The sequence below is a fragment of the Pseudopipra pipra genome, chromosome 3 (genome assembly GCF_036250125.1).
Source record: "Pseudopipra pipra isolate bDixPip1 chromosome 3, bDixPip1.hap1, whole genome shotgun sequence".
Classification (NCBI taxonomy): Eukaryota; Metazoa; Chordata; class Aves; order Passeriformes; family Pipridae; genus Pseudopipra; species Pseudopipra pipra.
In genome coordinates, this window is record NC_087551.1 from 47,718,591 (window position 1) to 47,730,963 (window position 12,373).

The following is a 12,373-nucleotide window of genomic DNA, read 5'->3' on the forward strand; positions in this document are numbered from 1 at the left end:
TAATAGGAATTCTTCAGTTTCCTGGGTAATACTGGTATTTGGGAACTTAATTGTATATTGTAGAATTCAATTTACTGATGATTAGTAACTCTGTGTTGTTAAAGCAGTTATAAACCAAAGTCCTCAAGGCACTGTAAAGAAAACTTCGTACACTGTGTGATCTGGTGAAGATGACTAATTAATTGGCTATAGTGAACCCAGTACAATCTAGCTTGCATGAGTAAAACAGTCATAATTTTTCTAACCTCAGTAAAGAGAGAGCAGTATTTAATTACTGTGTAATCTCTTAAAGCTGAATGTTCCCTTTGAAATAGATAAAATGGTAGCAACTTCTAATTGCTAAAGTTGCTCTTAAATAAATAAAAAATTATTTATGTCAGCTGGAGTGTAAGTAAGTGTAAAGTCGTAGCACAGTAGAAATAAACTTCTTGTGTTGATTAGGACAATCTTGGCTTTGCTGGAATTTTTGGAAACCAAAAATCCTTTCTTTGAAGAAGTATAGGACTTCACTCTGACTAAACTAGGGTTCCTTTTTATGTCAGTCTAATGCTGACTTCATTAATTAACCAGTTTGATGTGATAACACCGATTAATAATCTTTGCTTTTGAACAAGTAGGCAGGGTTTTTTTACCCCACCCCCTTTTGATATCTTTGGTTGATCAGATCACTAATGGCAATGCTGTTCACCCCTGTGGGCTCTAGAGGAAGGTACTGAATTCTAAGTCTTCTGTGCTTTAAAAAACACACACTACAGAACAGAAGAAAAACAGCCCCCACCCCATTATCTTCCTGATATTATACAAAAAGGGAGAGTCCTTTGGTCAAAACCAGTGAGAGATTGTAAACTGTTTAGAGAGGTTCAGCACCCAAACTTCCTTCCACAAGCTTCATGGGAATGAGGTGAACAAGACTAGGGGACAAAGCAGGCAGAAGAGGGTGGTGTTCTTCAGAGTATGGGACAAGATGATGTCTGGTCACCTTTTCTGACTGCTTTGTGGGTGCTGTTTTAGAGCAATGCAGTGGTTGGAGAAAACATTAGGGAACAGAGGATCTGCTGCTGAGCATGTAGCCCAGACACTTCTCTGGCTTACCAGCAGTATTTGGGCAGTGGCTGTGACTCTTGCAGGAGATTCAACATTGCTGCAGGAGTGTACATCCCATCACCCATCTTGTTTTACTGGGCTTGTTATACTCTTCAGGTATGCCATTTTTCAGGCTGCTATGTGCAGGAGAAAGAAAGTATGCTGTTTCCTTTTTTTTCCCCCGTTTCTTTTTCTTTTTTTTTGACTCTGTGTTCATTGACTTCAAAGTACAAGCTTTCCAGCCATCCCTTGGTCTTTGATCTTCCCCTGTGGTTACAAGCCTGCAGCAGGTGGAACATCAGAGTCAGAAATGGCTAGTTTTGTTGGCAGATGGGGATTTAATTGTTGCTCTCCTTTGTTCTACTAGGATGCATTCCAGGAAGAATATTACAGAACAGGAACCTACCCAGCAGTCCCTATAGTACCACCCCATCGACCATGGGCACTTTTGAACTGGCTTTTCTGGGCCTTATTGTTGCTATATCCTTTGTTCAAACTGCTCATCAACATGATCAACAGTGGATCATCACTGACACTGGCTAGTTTTGCATTTGTCATTATAATAGGTAAGTTTTCTGAACAAAAAGATTACTTCCTGGGTGGCTTTCAGATATGATTTATTGAGGCTTGCTAAATATAAAGATGGTTTTTGAAGTTAACAGCCCATCTGTGGGTGGATATTATATCCACTTTAGCTTGGAATAGGTTAAAAAGATTCTTTGTTTATTTTTGTATAGTTGTATTATTTTTTTTTAAGAGCTGCCTACAAAATTTTCTGTTTCTGTAGAAATCAAAACAGTGACTTCTCAGTGGGTTGCCTACGAAAGGCTTTCTTTTCTTGTGTTGTGCTTTGCTGGGTTGTACTTTAAATGCCTAGAAGAAAGGCTTAAGGATAATTTATTCTATTGAGAATTCTTTTGTCTAATCATAGTCTGTGTCATGCACTGGTAATCCATGAACTCATGATTTAAGCACAGCCTGTTATGGCCATCTTCTCTGACTTATGTAGCACAGGGCGTAGACTATCACAGGTAATTCCTGCAGTTCCTGTGGTAGTTCTGAATTGCCTAGGTTTGTATTTAAACTAGTATGTTATTTAAGGGGAGGAAGGAAAACAAAACAAGGAGCTGGCCCATAGAAAGGGAGGGAGATGTCATTTGGTGTCCTTCATGGAAGCAAGCACCAGATCAGTTTGGAAAAATAGTGTCTATGATTGGGTGCTTGTTTGAAGAATAAGTTCCCTTCTATGATAAGCCATACATTTATAAAGCAAATACTTTTTATGATTGCACTGACCATCACATGTATTTATGGCTTCATCACCTTAACTTCTGTATAAAATGCCCTTTGAAAAAGAAACAGAACTTCACAGTCCTCCTGGCTCTGAGTGAAGTGAATGCAGAGATTATAGAGTTGGATTAAAAAGCCATGTCCAGAATAGCAACACAGAGGAGATAGAAAAATGTGGAGCATTTGCTTGTTTCAGAAGTGCATCTTTCCTCTCTACCTAGGAAACTGTTCCTAATGTTCAATATTTCTTTGCATTCTTAGAAGTCTGAATCTTGAGCAGGTCCCGTTCTAGTTTGATCATGATTAACCAACTAATGTCCTTTTGCCCATTGTGAAGAGCTTGATATGGTAGGCACACAATATTCTTTTTCAGAAAGTGCCCACGGAAACAAACACTGTGTTCAGCTACTGTTAAGGCTTCTTATAAAGATAAGTGGAGAAGGAAGAATTTGTATGTGCATGCAGACAGGAGATGTACTTCGTGATGCTTTGAGCCAGAGGAAGGAAAACAAGAGCAAGGATAATGTCCAACATAATGGTTGGTACATGAGCAGGGTAGAGGAAAAAAGACGGGAATCCTGTGCTCTTGTCCTCACCTGGAGAGATTGCTGGTGCTTGTTACCCTGAGAATGCTTTGTGTAAAATGTGTGAGAATTTCTCGGAGCAGTGACTACAACTTAGAAGCATCTTTTTTCACCCACCTTACTTGTTGGAAGTCACAAGTAGTGCTGCCCTCTCCCTTTCTCTGACTGGTGAATGGGATGGGAGTGTAGAGTGAGCACCCTGGTTAGGGTGTGCTCTCAGGAATGGGAGGTGTCAGGTTCAAATCCCTGTCAGTTGCAGAGAAAGGTTGATCAGCCTCCCCTGTGCTCTTGTTCAAAATGGATATTCAAGAGTGGGTAGGATGAGGTGTGACACCATTGCAAATGCTTCATCCCTGGCAATAGAACTCAGGAGGGCATTTGTCCTGCCTTTGAAGAAATTGCTGGCATAGTCTGTTTCGTACTGGATTGTGGAACAGTGGCCTAATGGTGCACTGAAGCATAGCCATTGCAAAATTTTTTTAATTTGTCATCTTTTCTTCAGCGTTTTCCTCTTAATTCAGTTCTTCCACTCAGCAGGGTGGGTGGTTGGGTGCCATCCTGAAGTACTTCATGCCTTGCGTACCCTCCACAGGGACCATTGTTCCATAATTCAGGGTTTCTGGAGTTTAACCTCTGGAGTTTAACCTCAGGGCTGGATACTTTAATGCTTGGCATCGTGGCATCTGTGATGGATTTGGATTCAGCCCTTATTAATTTAGTTGAGTGACTCTACACTCCTGCATGCTCCACCCTAAGTCCAATACCATTTTGCCATTAGTGACCTAGGTCATGTCTTTATCAGGAAGGGAGAGAAAGAAGCTGCAAAGGAAAAAAGCTATGATGCTACTGAGAATGGACAGCAAGAATGCCGTTCTGTTCCTTTTTTTTTCCCCCCTTTTCTTGCTTGTCTTACTACTCACCTAGCTTTCTTCTGCTTTGAGCCACAAGGAAAGGTTAATAAGCAGGCTGCTGTGAGTCCTCTCTTGAATGCAGTGATAATCCAAAGGACTTTTTCTCAGGTTATCTGTAGCACTGGAGCTAACAGAGGACTCCAGCAGCAGTCTGCTACCAGAATGAATGTATTGAGCTCCCAGGCTGCAAAAGCACAGCTGAAGAACATGTTCAGAATGCACGATGTACACTGCTGCCCCATACACATCTGCCACATCTGTGGGATGGTGCAAGTTGCAGTCCTCTGCAGCCTTTGAAGGACCCCTGTGCTTAGCAACATCTCTGTTCTCACTTTGATCCTAGTGTGATCAAACCCAAAGTGCCTGTAATTGGCTGGGATCTGTGGTGCAGTGAAAGACGCACTGCGTGGAGTAGAGGCTGTTGCCTCATAGACTCAGACAGGCACCTTTTGCTGATGATGTCACTTACTAGCAGATAGCAACTGCTGTGAAGCTGTGGAGGGAAGAGAATCCGTGGGAGTGGAAGGAAGCTCAGCCATTAGTCAAACCAAACAAAAAGCAGATCTGGTTTATCATGGTCGCTTAAAAGTGGATGTCATTATGTGCCACGGGAGCATCATGTCATTATGTGTCATTATGTGCCACGGGAGCAACAGTTATCTTAGTATGTTATAGTCTGTTTCCATTTTACTATATCCCTTTAAAAACCAATGTTATTGCTTGTTGGGACTCATTGGTCTCTTTCTGTGGAAGCAGCAAAAACTTCAGCCCAAGCTGTCACATTGACTTTAGTAACCAATAGCTGAGTTTCTGGAGCAAGGCCATTGTCCCCGAACTGTGTTTTATATCCCAAGAGGTATCTCTGTCATGAATGTTCTGGGTGTGATGCAGCCATCTTCTGACAGAGGAACAACCAGTATTTTATTTTGCACTTTGTCTCCAGCTTTAGTCAAGGGCTCAGAAGTGACTTATGCAGTGGCTGGGAGACAGTGGTACACGGACACAAATGTACCTTTGGAGGCTGTGACTCTTGGTGCCATCTGGAAATGTCTGCCGAGCATATCCAGTTTGTAGCAAAGCAGGGAGGACTGTATTTGCCATTTTTACCAGTGAATGGTAATTGGGACCTGGTGGCTTAACAATGTAAAAGGAAGGTTTTTCTGTAGATTGGAGGGCTTTATCAGATGATAAAACTGGCTTTTCACATTGCTTCTAGTAGACCTTTTCTCACTATTTGGTAATGGAAGCAGCACAGGTAGTGTTTATTCTTTTTCTGTGGCAAGTTGACAGCTCACCTGATATTCCAGGGAAGCTTATTGGAATCCCTAATAGCCCATTGTCATAGATTGCTGGTTTTAAGGGCAGTATCTGATATAGGTGTAGACAGCACAAGATAAACCTTTCTATAGGTTTTGATAGGAAAGAGCAGAGTTACTAAGATGCTTTACTTGGTATCCTCTGCATTGTTTCTAGATTGTCATTTGTCCTTTGCATATCTTATTATGGCGTCCAGTAAAACACTTACTGGCTTGTAAGTAATTGGCTGTTCATGTGGAAAGAGCCTTAAGAGAAATGCTCCACTTCAGCTGGAGTGGAAGGACTGTAATACCTCAGACCCTAACTTTCAGATCCAAGGAATGAACAACCACCAGCTCTGCTGGTTCAGCTCAAACTCTTTCAGCCCTAAATAAATGACGTCTCCTCTTTATACTGCAAATACCATCCCCTCTTGCTTTGCTGTGCAGCAGTTTGGCTATTTATTTTCCCAATTATCATCTCATTGTCCTCGTATCTAACTACTGGTCTGGGACCGGGAGCCCTTTGTGATACTACTTGAACCAACACAAGGCAGTCCCTGCTTCAGAAGATAAATGCTCAAAGAGTTTGAGAGACAAAAGTCTCTTTTGAAAACCAGGTTTAGTTTCACAGGACACATAGCAAGAGATTTATGTACTTAGCTCACAACTGCCATTTAAAACTTGGTGCTGATATTTTGGTGTTAAAGCAGTGAGCATGTCTGTCAAATGTCAGCATTTGTATTTGACAGCAGCTTCTTTTTTTCCCCCTCCTCCCTTCTTCCCGAGTCTCATTTGGCTTCAAAGAATCCAGTAGGGGTTGCCTTTCATGTTTTGGTAACTTGAGGAGGACACCCTTCATGCTTTAGAAGTAATTTATTATAGAGCTGTCGACAGCAGTTAAAAGGGGAAAAGATGAGTGGGCTTTTCTGGGCTTTTAAAGGGAGAAGCAGCTCTTACATGTTTAATGCTAAAAGCACAATGGCATCTGGGCAGATGGCACAGGGCCAGCAATTACATATCAGTTATAGGCAAGAGAAGTGTTTCATCTGAACTAAGTGTAAGGAGTAATTAGCCAGCTTGGATCCTGTGGGAGCTGTTGTATGTGTGCTGTATATTTCAAACTGTGAGTGAGTCCTTGAGGACTCGACAGTGTCCAAGTGCAGAGTGTGAACCAAAGGGCTGGAGCATGATGTGATCCGGGCAGTGAGGCTCTTGGTGTCCCTAGGCTGAGATGGATGGAAGGTGAGGACAGCACAAGCCAGCAGTGTTATAGTAAATTTTCCAAAAGGATATAAATCATGTGCAGGATTCTGCTTGTATTGATTCTGCTTGTTGGTGGAAACAGTCTGGCCTTTCAGCCTGGTGCCCAAAATTTGGGGGTTTATTGTTGCTTGTGTCTTCTCTTCATAGAATGTAAGATAGGCCCTCAGTGGGAATTCAGTGGGAATTGCTACCATTCATGTAATCTTTAGTTGTACTATCTTAATTTCAACGTATTACCTATATAACTCAAGTGTACAGCAAACAATATATGGGAAATTTTTATGCCCCTACCTGCTGTGTTGCTTATAGCACTTGCTGTGTGGTACAAAGGCAAGGTAACAGACGAGATGAAATTCTGAGGTGTGAGAGAAAGGTGGAAATCCTTTGCTCTGAGCTAGGGTTTTGCTGAAGGATGTGATACTTACTATGTGTGGAGGTGGTGGTTTTCTTGGAGCTAAAATATATTCCAAGAATGAGATTTACAGTATTGGCTCTGCTGATTTGTGTTAGCTCAGCCCTCCCTCAGCTTCCAGTGCTCCAGTAGGCAGAGAAGGTCCTCAGCAACCTCCTGCATATTTTGGATGCTGAGTAATGATGGGCAAAAAGATGGCAGGAGCTCTGTTACCTTCTGCCCTTTTGCTGTGGAGCAGTGCAGGGATGCCTGAGCTGATAGCTTCCCTCATGCTTTTCTCAGGGTGGATTTAAACTCTCACTGCTAATAATTTAGGCACAATTCCTGCTTGATCTCCCTTTTACCTCTTTCTTGAAGTAAAACACGCAAAGTTACCCTTACTATAGTTGTATTTAAAACAACTGAATAAATCCTTAAATGTGATAGTATCACTAGGGTATGCACTGAGGCTCCAGGAGAGTTGTGAGATAAGGCAGGCAGTGCAGGGAGAAACCAGGGATGCACCCCAGCACTGACCCCCACTTTGCTTCCACAGGCTTGGCAAACATGAGCAGTCCCTTCCTGTTGCACCCCACCTTCCCCAGGGTGCTGAGGGCTACAGGGTGAAATGAGGACAGAAGGCAGTGGCAGCTTCTAACAGGGACAAAGGAGTGGGTCAAAAAAAGACATCCAAACTGCTGAACTAGGTATTTTTTTGTATCCAGGCAGTGGCATTCTTGGAACTGGATGAAATCTCCAGTGTGTTGTGTGGTTGCTATAACAGCTGCTCTTATTTATGCTCTGTGTCCATCTCCAGATGCTGTTTCTATCCCTTGTGGTTAAAATCCTAATGATTTCATACTTACTATTATGTTATGATCCCAGACTGCAGGCTACATGCTGGATCTTTCTCTTCTCTTCCCCAGCTCGTGGCCAGTTAAATGTCAGAGATGGTTTTCTTTTTGTCTTGTCTATTTGTGAGAGTGAAACTCTTTGCTTGTTTCAATTGTGTGTGTTTCTATTCATAGATTGACAGTGGAGTGTGAGCGACAGTGAACTCCCTTGGAACCAGCTCCCTTTCTGGGCTGTTCACTGCATAGCTTTTTGCCTGTGAGAGGGCCTTGCTTTCCTGGCATCCAAAAGACCTGAGGGCAGCCCTGTGGACAGACCAGCTTCCCACTGTCCACCCATCGTGGTGTCACATCATGTGTGACTCATCTCTGGTGTCCAGTTACCACTTGCACTCTAAAAACTGTCAATTTACTGTCATACTACAAAACACAAGTCTCTAGTGAAGTTTTTGGGGCTGATATTGTAATGCCAAGTTGCAACTGGTAAAGCACAGGGCAGCAATGGCTGCCAGCTGCCAGCCCTCTCCCATTCAAATGCTGAAGAGCAGCAAATGCCAGGACACAAGGTGTTGTATCAGCCCTGCTGTTCACAAGTGGTGCCTGGTAGCAGTATGAAGCCTTGGGATTCTCTTAGTGATCTCTGGCTCTGACTTAACCATTACAAGTCCCTTGGCTGGTAAGAATTTGTCCATGGTCATCTTAGAGAAGTAAAGACCAATGGGGATGAGACAGAGCATCTCACAGTACTGGGCCTTTTCACCATCAGTCAGAAAGAAAGAGAGATACGGAGGCTTTAGGGCAGGATTGTGGCTTTCTTGGGTTCTTTTGTTTGGTTTGGGTGGTTTTGTTTTTTGGTTTTTTTTGAAAAAGCATTCTGAGAGAGTGAAGGTGTTTGTGACTTCAAAGTAGGTTTAGGCCTGAGAGAAGCATGGCAGTTCTGGATACGTACAGCAGCTGAGCAGAAGCTTAGGGAATAATATTTTGGGCAGCTGAGCCTCTTGACAAAAAAAACAAACTGTCAGGCAAGGAGTTAAGACTAAGTTGCATTTAACTTAGTCACTTTAGGTGCTACAAATAAATAAAATAATCCTTGCATATGGTGAATTATTACCACTAAATCAGCTATAAGTCTTTTAATTTAACCCAGCCTCTTGTGACATATCCATTACAATTTACATTTTTTTATCAAAATCTGAAGTGCCCTTGTGCTTGCTTGTGCTCTTCCAGGCACGGGGGCTGTTGAAAGCCAGCAGAATTCCCTTCCCCTGCCACAACTTGCATGCAGACATGTGCATTAGTTCACTTAATCACTCGACTCACTAAAGCCAGGAAACACTGGCAGCCCCAAAGCATCCCATTACACAGCTGGCCTTGTCCAGGTTTAACAGGGGTGAGCATATCATGCCTGTGCCTCACACCCATGTTGGTTCCTTGTAGCCTCTTCCCTGCTGGTGGGAGAGGACATGTCTGGCCTTCCTTCATGAGGTGCCATCAGCAAATATCTTGATATGGAGGTATGGGAGCATCAAATGCACCTCCCATTGAAGGTCACCCAGGGTAGTGTGGGCAGTTACCTTTAATGCTGTGCTGCTGTAAGGCTGAGAACACTGTTGGTCTCTTTCACCTGTGCAGATCTTGCAGTCCTTGCCTGCAGTGCAGCTTTTAACTGTATTTATTTTGCAGCTTCTGTTGGTGTCAGATGGATGATCGGGGTTACAGAAATTAACAAGGGCTCCACCTATGGCAACAATGAAAACAAGCAGAAATGAAAGTAGTATCTTCAGAGACTGCTTCAATCCAAAGGGAACAAATGCAACTGCTGAAAACTCTTAAGTGCATATCACAGTCCTTCAAGTGAGATCAGAGGAGAGGTAGGATGGGCAATTGCCATGCATATCCGAATTTGTGCTCCTGTTGTTTTTCTCTGGGAGTTTGGGCTGATGACACACTTGAAAGATGCACTCCTTCATATCCTCTCCGCAACAGGTTTGCATTTGTGTGGTTGGTTTGTTTTCCTATGAAGTGTCTTAAGTTTTGAAGAAAAAAAAATAAATTCCGGCGTGCTTATATGAAGAGACTTTACCTGGAAACTAACCAGAGGTGCAGGCTTTAATGTCAGGAGATTGTTACAAGATGATTAAAATTGATAGTTGTGTAGATCACACAGTTTAACAACCATAATCTGTCAGTGTTTAAATACAGTACAGTAAGATGCTGTGCTTGGTTATACCAGTATTGGACTGAAGCAGCTCAGTTGAACTGGTAGAACTGCAGTATAGAGTTTTTGTACATCTAGAACTTACTGCCACAGTGTGATTATGGGGCCCTTTAAAACTTCAGCCAGACCTTGGATATCCAGACATCAGAGCCTTGCAGTAGCATAACCTGGAGCAAAATTTGGCCTTGTGGCCTGAGCAGAGCTAAGTTAGCCACTGCCATCTCTTTCCTGAGGCCATACATCTGAGGGATAGCTGAAACCTGTAATTCTTCTGAGAGTAAATTCCATTTATGGTTTGGAAAAACTGACATAATAAAATTCCCTTGGGCTTTAAACACTACTTAAAATTCTAGGCCTTCCTAGCAATGGTGGGAAGAAAATAACTGGGCATGGTGTAGTGAGATAATGCGAAGTGTGCATTAAAATGTATGCACCACACCCATAATGTAGTGATCCTAATTAATCTGCGTGTCTGTCTTTTCTTACAAATTAGTTTACTTGGTGCCTCATAGCAGCCTGTGGTAATAGTTAAATTATTTTTTCTTTTGGGGAGAAGGGGGGAACTAGGACAAAGACCTAGGGCAGCAATGTGGTTCAGTTTTTTTATATCTGTCTGGACTTGATTAGACCCCCTTCTGAATTAAATAAAACTAGAATCAAGCTCCTCAGGAAAACGGTGTTGCTCTGACCTTCCTGGTACTGATTTCAGGGCAGAGGCCTCCTGTTTTTAAACTTTCAGAGTTAAAGGATCTGCAGATTACTAAGAACTTCATAGAATCACAGAAAACAAGAAAAAAACCCACAAAACACACAAAAAAACCCCAAAGAAAAGTAAGAGAGGGGACTTCTAAATACCAGCAGTTATGACTGGAAAAAACCACTATCTTTTAAAGTCTACAGATCCTGATACTTAGCAGCGGAGATTATGACTGGCACTTTCAAAGACAGTCCATTTCCACTGCACGTAGAATTAAACAGGGATAGTCTCTAGTGAAAAAAATGGGCAGTCTTAGTTCTAGCAGCTGGTATGAAAACATTTCTCTTTTCCTATAATAAAACTGAGGCCAGAAGAAACAGGGGCTAATACACCAGAATATGAATCATTCCATGAAATATGTATGAGCTGTTCAGTGTATCAGATAATAGAGAAACTCACCTTTTTAATATGCAGCACCTAAAGAGCAGGTGGAGTAGTGCTTGTAGCATGGGGCAGTAAGTGAAGTTTACTGGTAGAGGAGGCAGGAAAATTTACAAGGTGAAGGAAGGAATAGATTATGGGAAGTGTGAGAGACTAGTTTTGGGGGCTTTTCCTCACATGTCTTGTGTACATGCATTCCCTATGCTCTGAAGCTTTCTGGAATAGGTTGTGTGATGCGATGAACACAAACATGGGCTCTAGTGTAGTTTTTCCAAGACATGAAAAAGAGCCCAAGAGCAGAAAATACTGCCATGCTTACACTGCTATTCATTTAATAAAGCACATGCCCTCTGTTTGCTCTAACAATCTTAACAGTGAAAAACTGAGTATTATAAGCTGTAGTCTGAAGCTATCTTGTAGTAATGAGCAGGCACATTACTGAGCCAGACCTGAAGACACTGTACACAAGAGTTTGCAAATGGGTGGAAGGGGGAGAGAGAATTTTACTGTACATATTACCTGGCAGATACAGTGGGCCTTTCTCAGGGTGGTAGGTGAGTAGTTCTGAGCAGCAAATACATATTCATGTAGTGACAGAGACCAGCTGTTTTGCCTTTTTTAAAGGGTCACAAATTTAACATGTAGTGGGGAAGACATTTAATATTCCTTAGGAATCTCAGCCCTTTCCTCTCCAACTGCATCCAATGCCACTTCTCCCAGAGGAAAATACCAAACATGTAAATACTTCTGAGAGTACTCAGATTATTTCATACCCCTTTCCCTAGGACCAACCCTTAGAACAGGCTGAGGGCCAAACATGCCACTCCTGATCAGTCCTAAGTACTTCTCCAAGTCCCAGGGCACAAGAACTGCACCACTGGGCCCTTCCAGCACTCACTGACAAACAGGGAAAGCTTAATGGTACTTGCCAAAGTTAAACTATTCCAGTTCACTGTATTAAAAGAATGACATAGGTCATTAGGAAGCAGTGTTTGCCCCTCATCCCCACAAGCAACTGTATGTTCTACAACTGCCTTAACAAAAGTAGTCTTAATGTTTGTTTATACAAAAATAAAAGTATGAAAAGCCATTGTGCAATGAATGAGTTTTCTTTTGCTTGGCAACAACAAACCAGTAACAGTTTGTCACCCCTATCCTGACTCCTAAAAGCTGTCCACAGTTCCTGTTTGCTACAAGGGCATGTGGAACAAGGCAAGTGAGGACACAGATCACTCACATACTTTTGTTACACTGCAAACTGAAGAACACAGCAAGCCTGGGGGCACTTCTACCTCAACTACTTTCACAGTCCTTTGCTGAGGATGACAACATACTTCCCCTCCTAT

General features: G+C 42.4%; 1 protein-coding gene across 3 annotated transcripts in view; it reads left to right on the plus strand.

The window, feature by feature from the left end:
- The window catches only part of AGPAT4 (1-acylglycerol-3-phosphate O-acyltransferase 4), a 74,857-nt gene extending 62,740 nt beyond the window's left edge, over positions 1-12,117 (plus strand). For all 3 annotated transcript variants that reach the window (XM_064648989.1, XM_064648991.1, XM_064648992.1), the window contains 2 exons: positions 1,451-1,649; positions 9,355-12,117. In XM_064648989.1, coding sequence (XP_064505059.1) covers positions 1,451-1,649; positions 9,355-9,440 — 285 coding nt within the window. In that variant the 3' untranslated portion in view covers positions 9,441-12,117. The remainder of the gene's footprint in view (positions 1-1,450; positions 1,650-9,354) is intronic.
- The last annotated feature ends 256 nt before the right edge of the window (positions 12,118-12,373 follow it).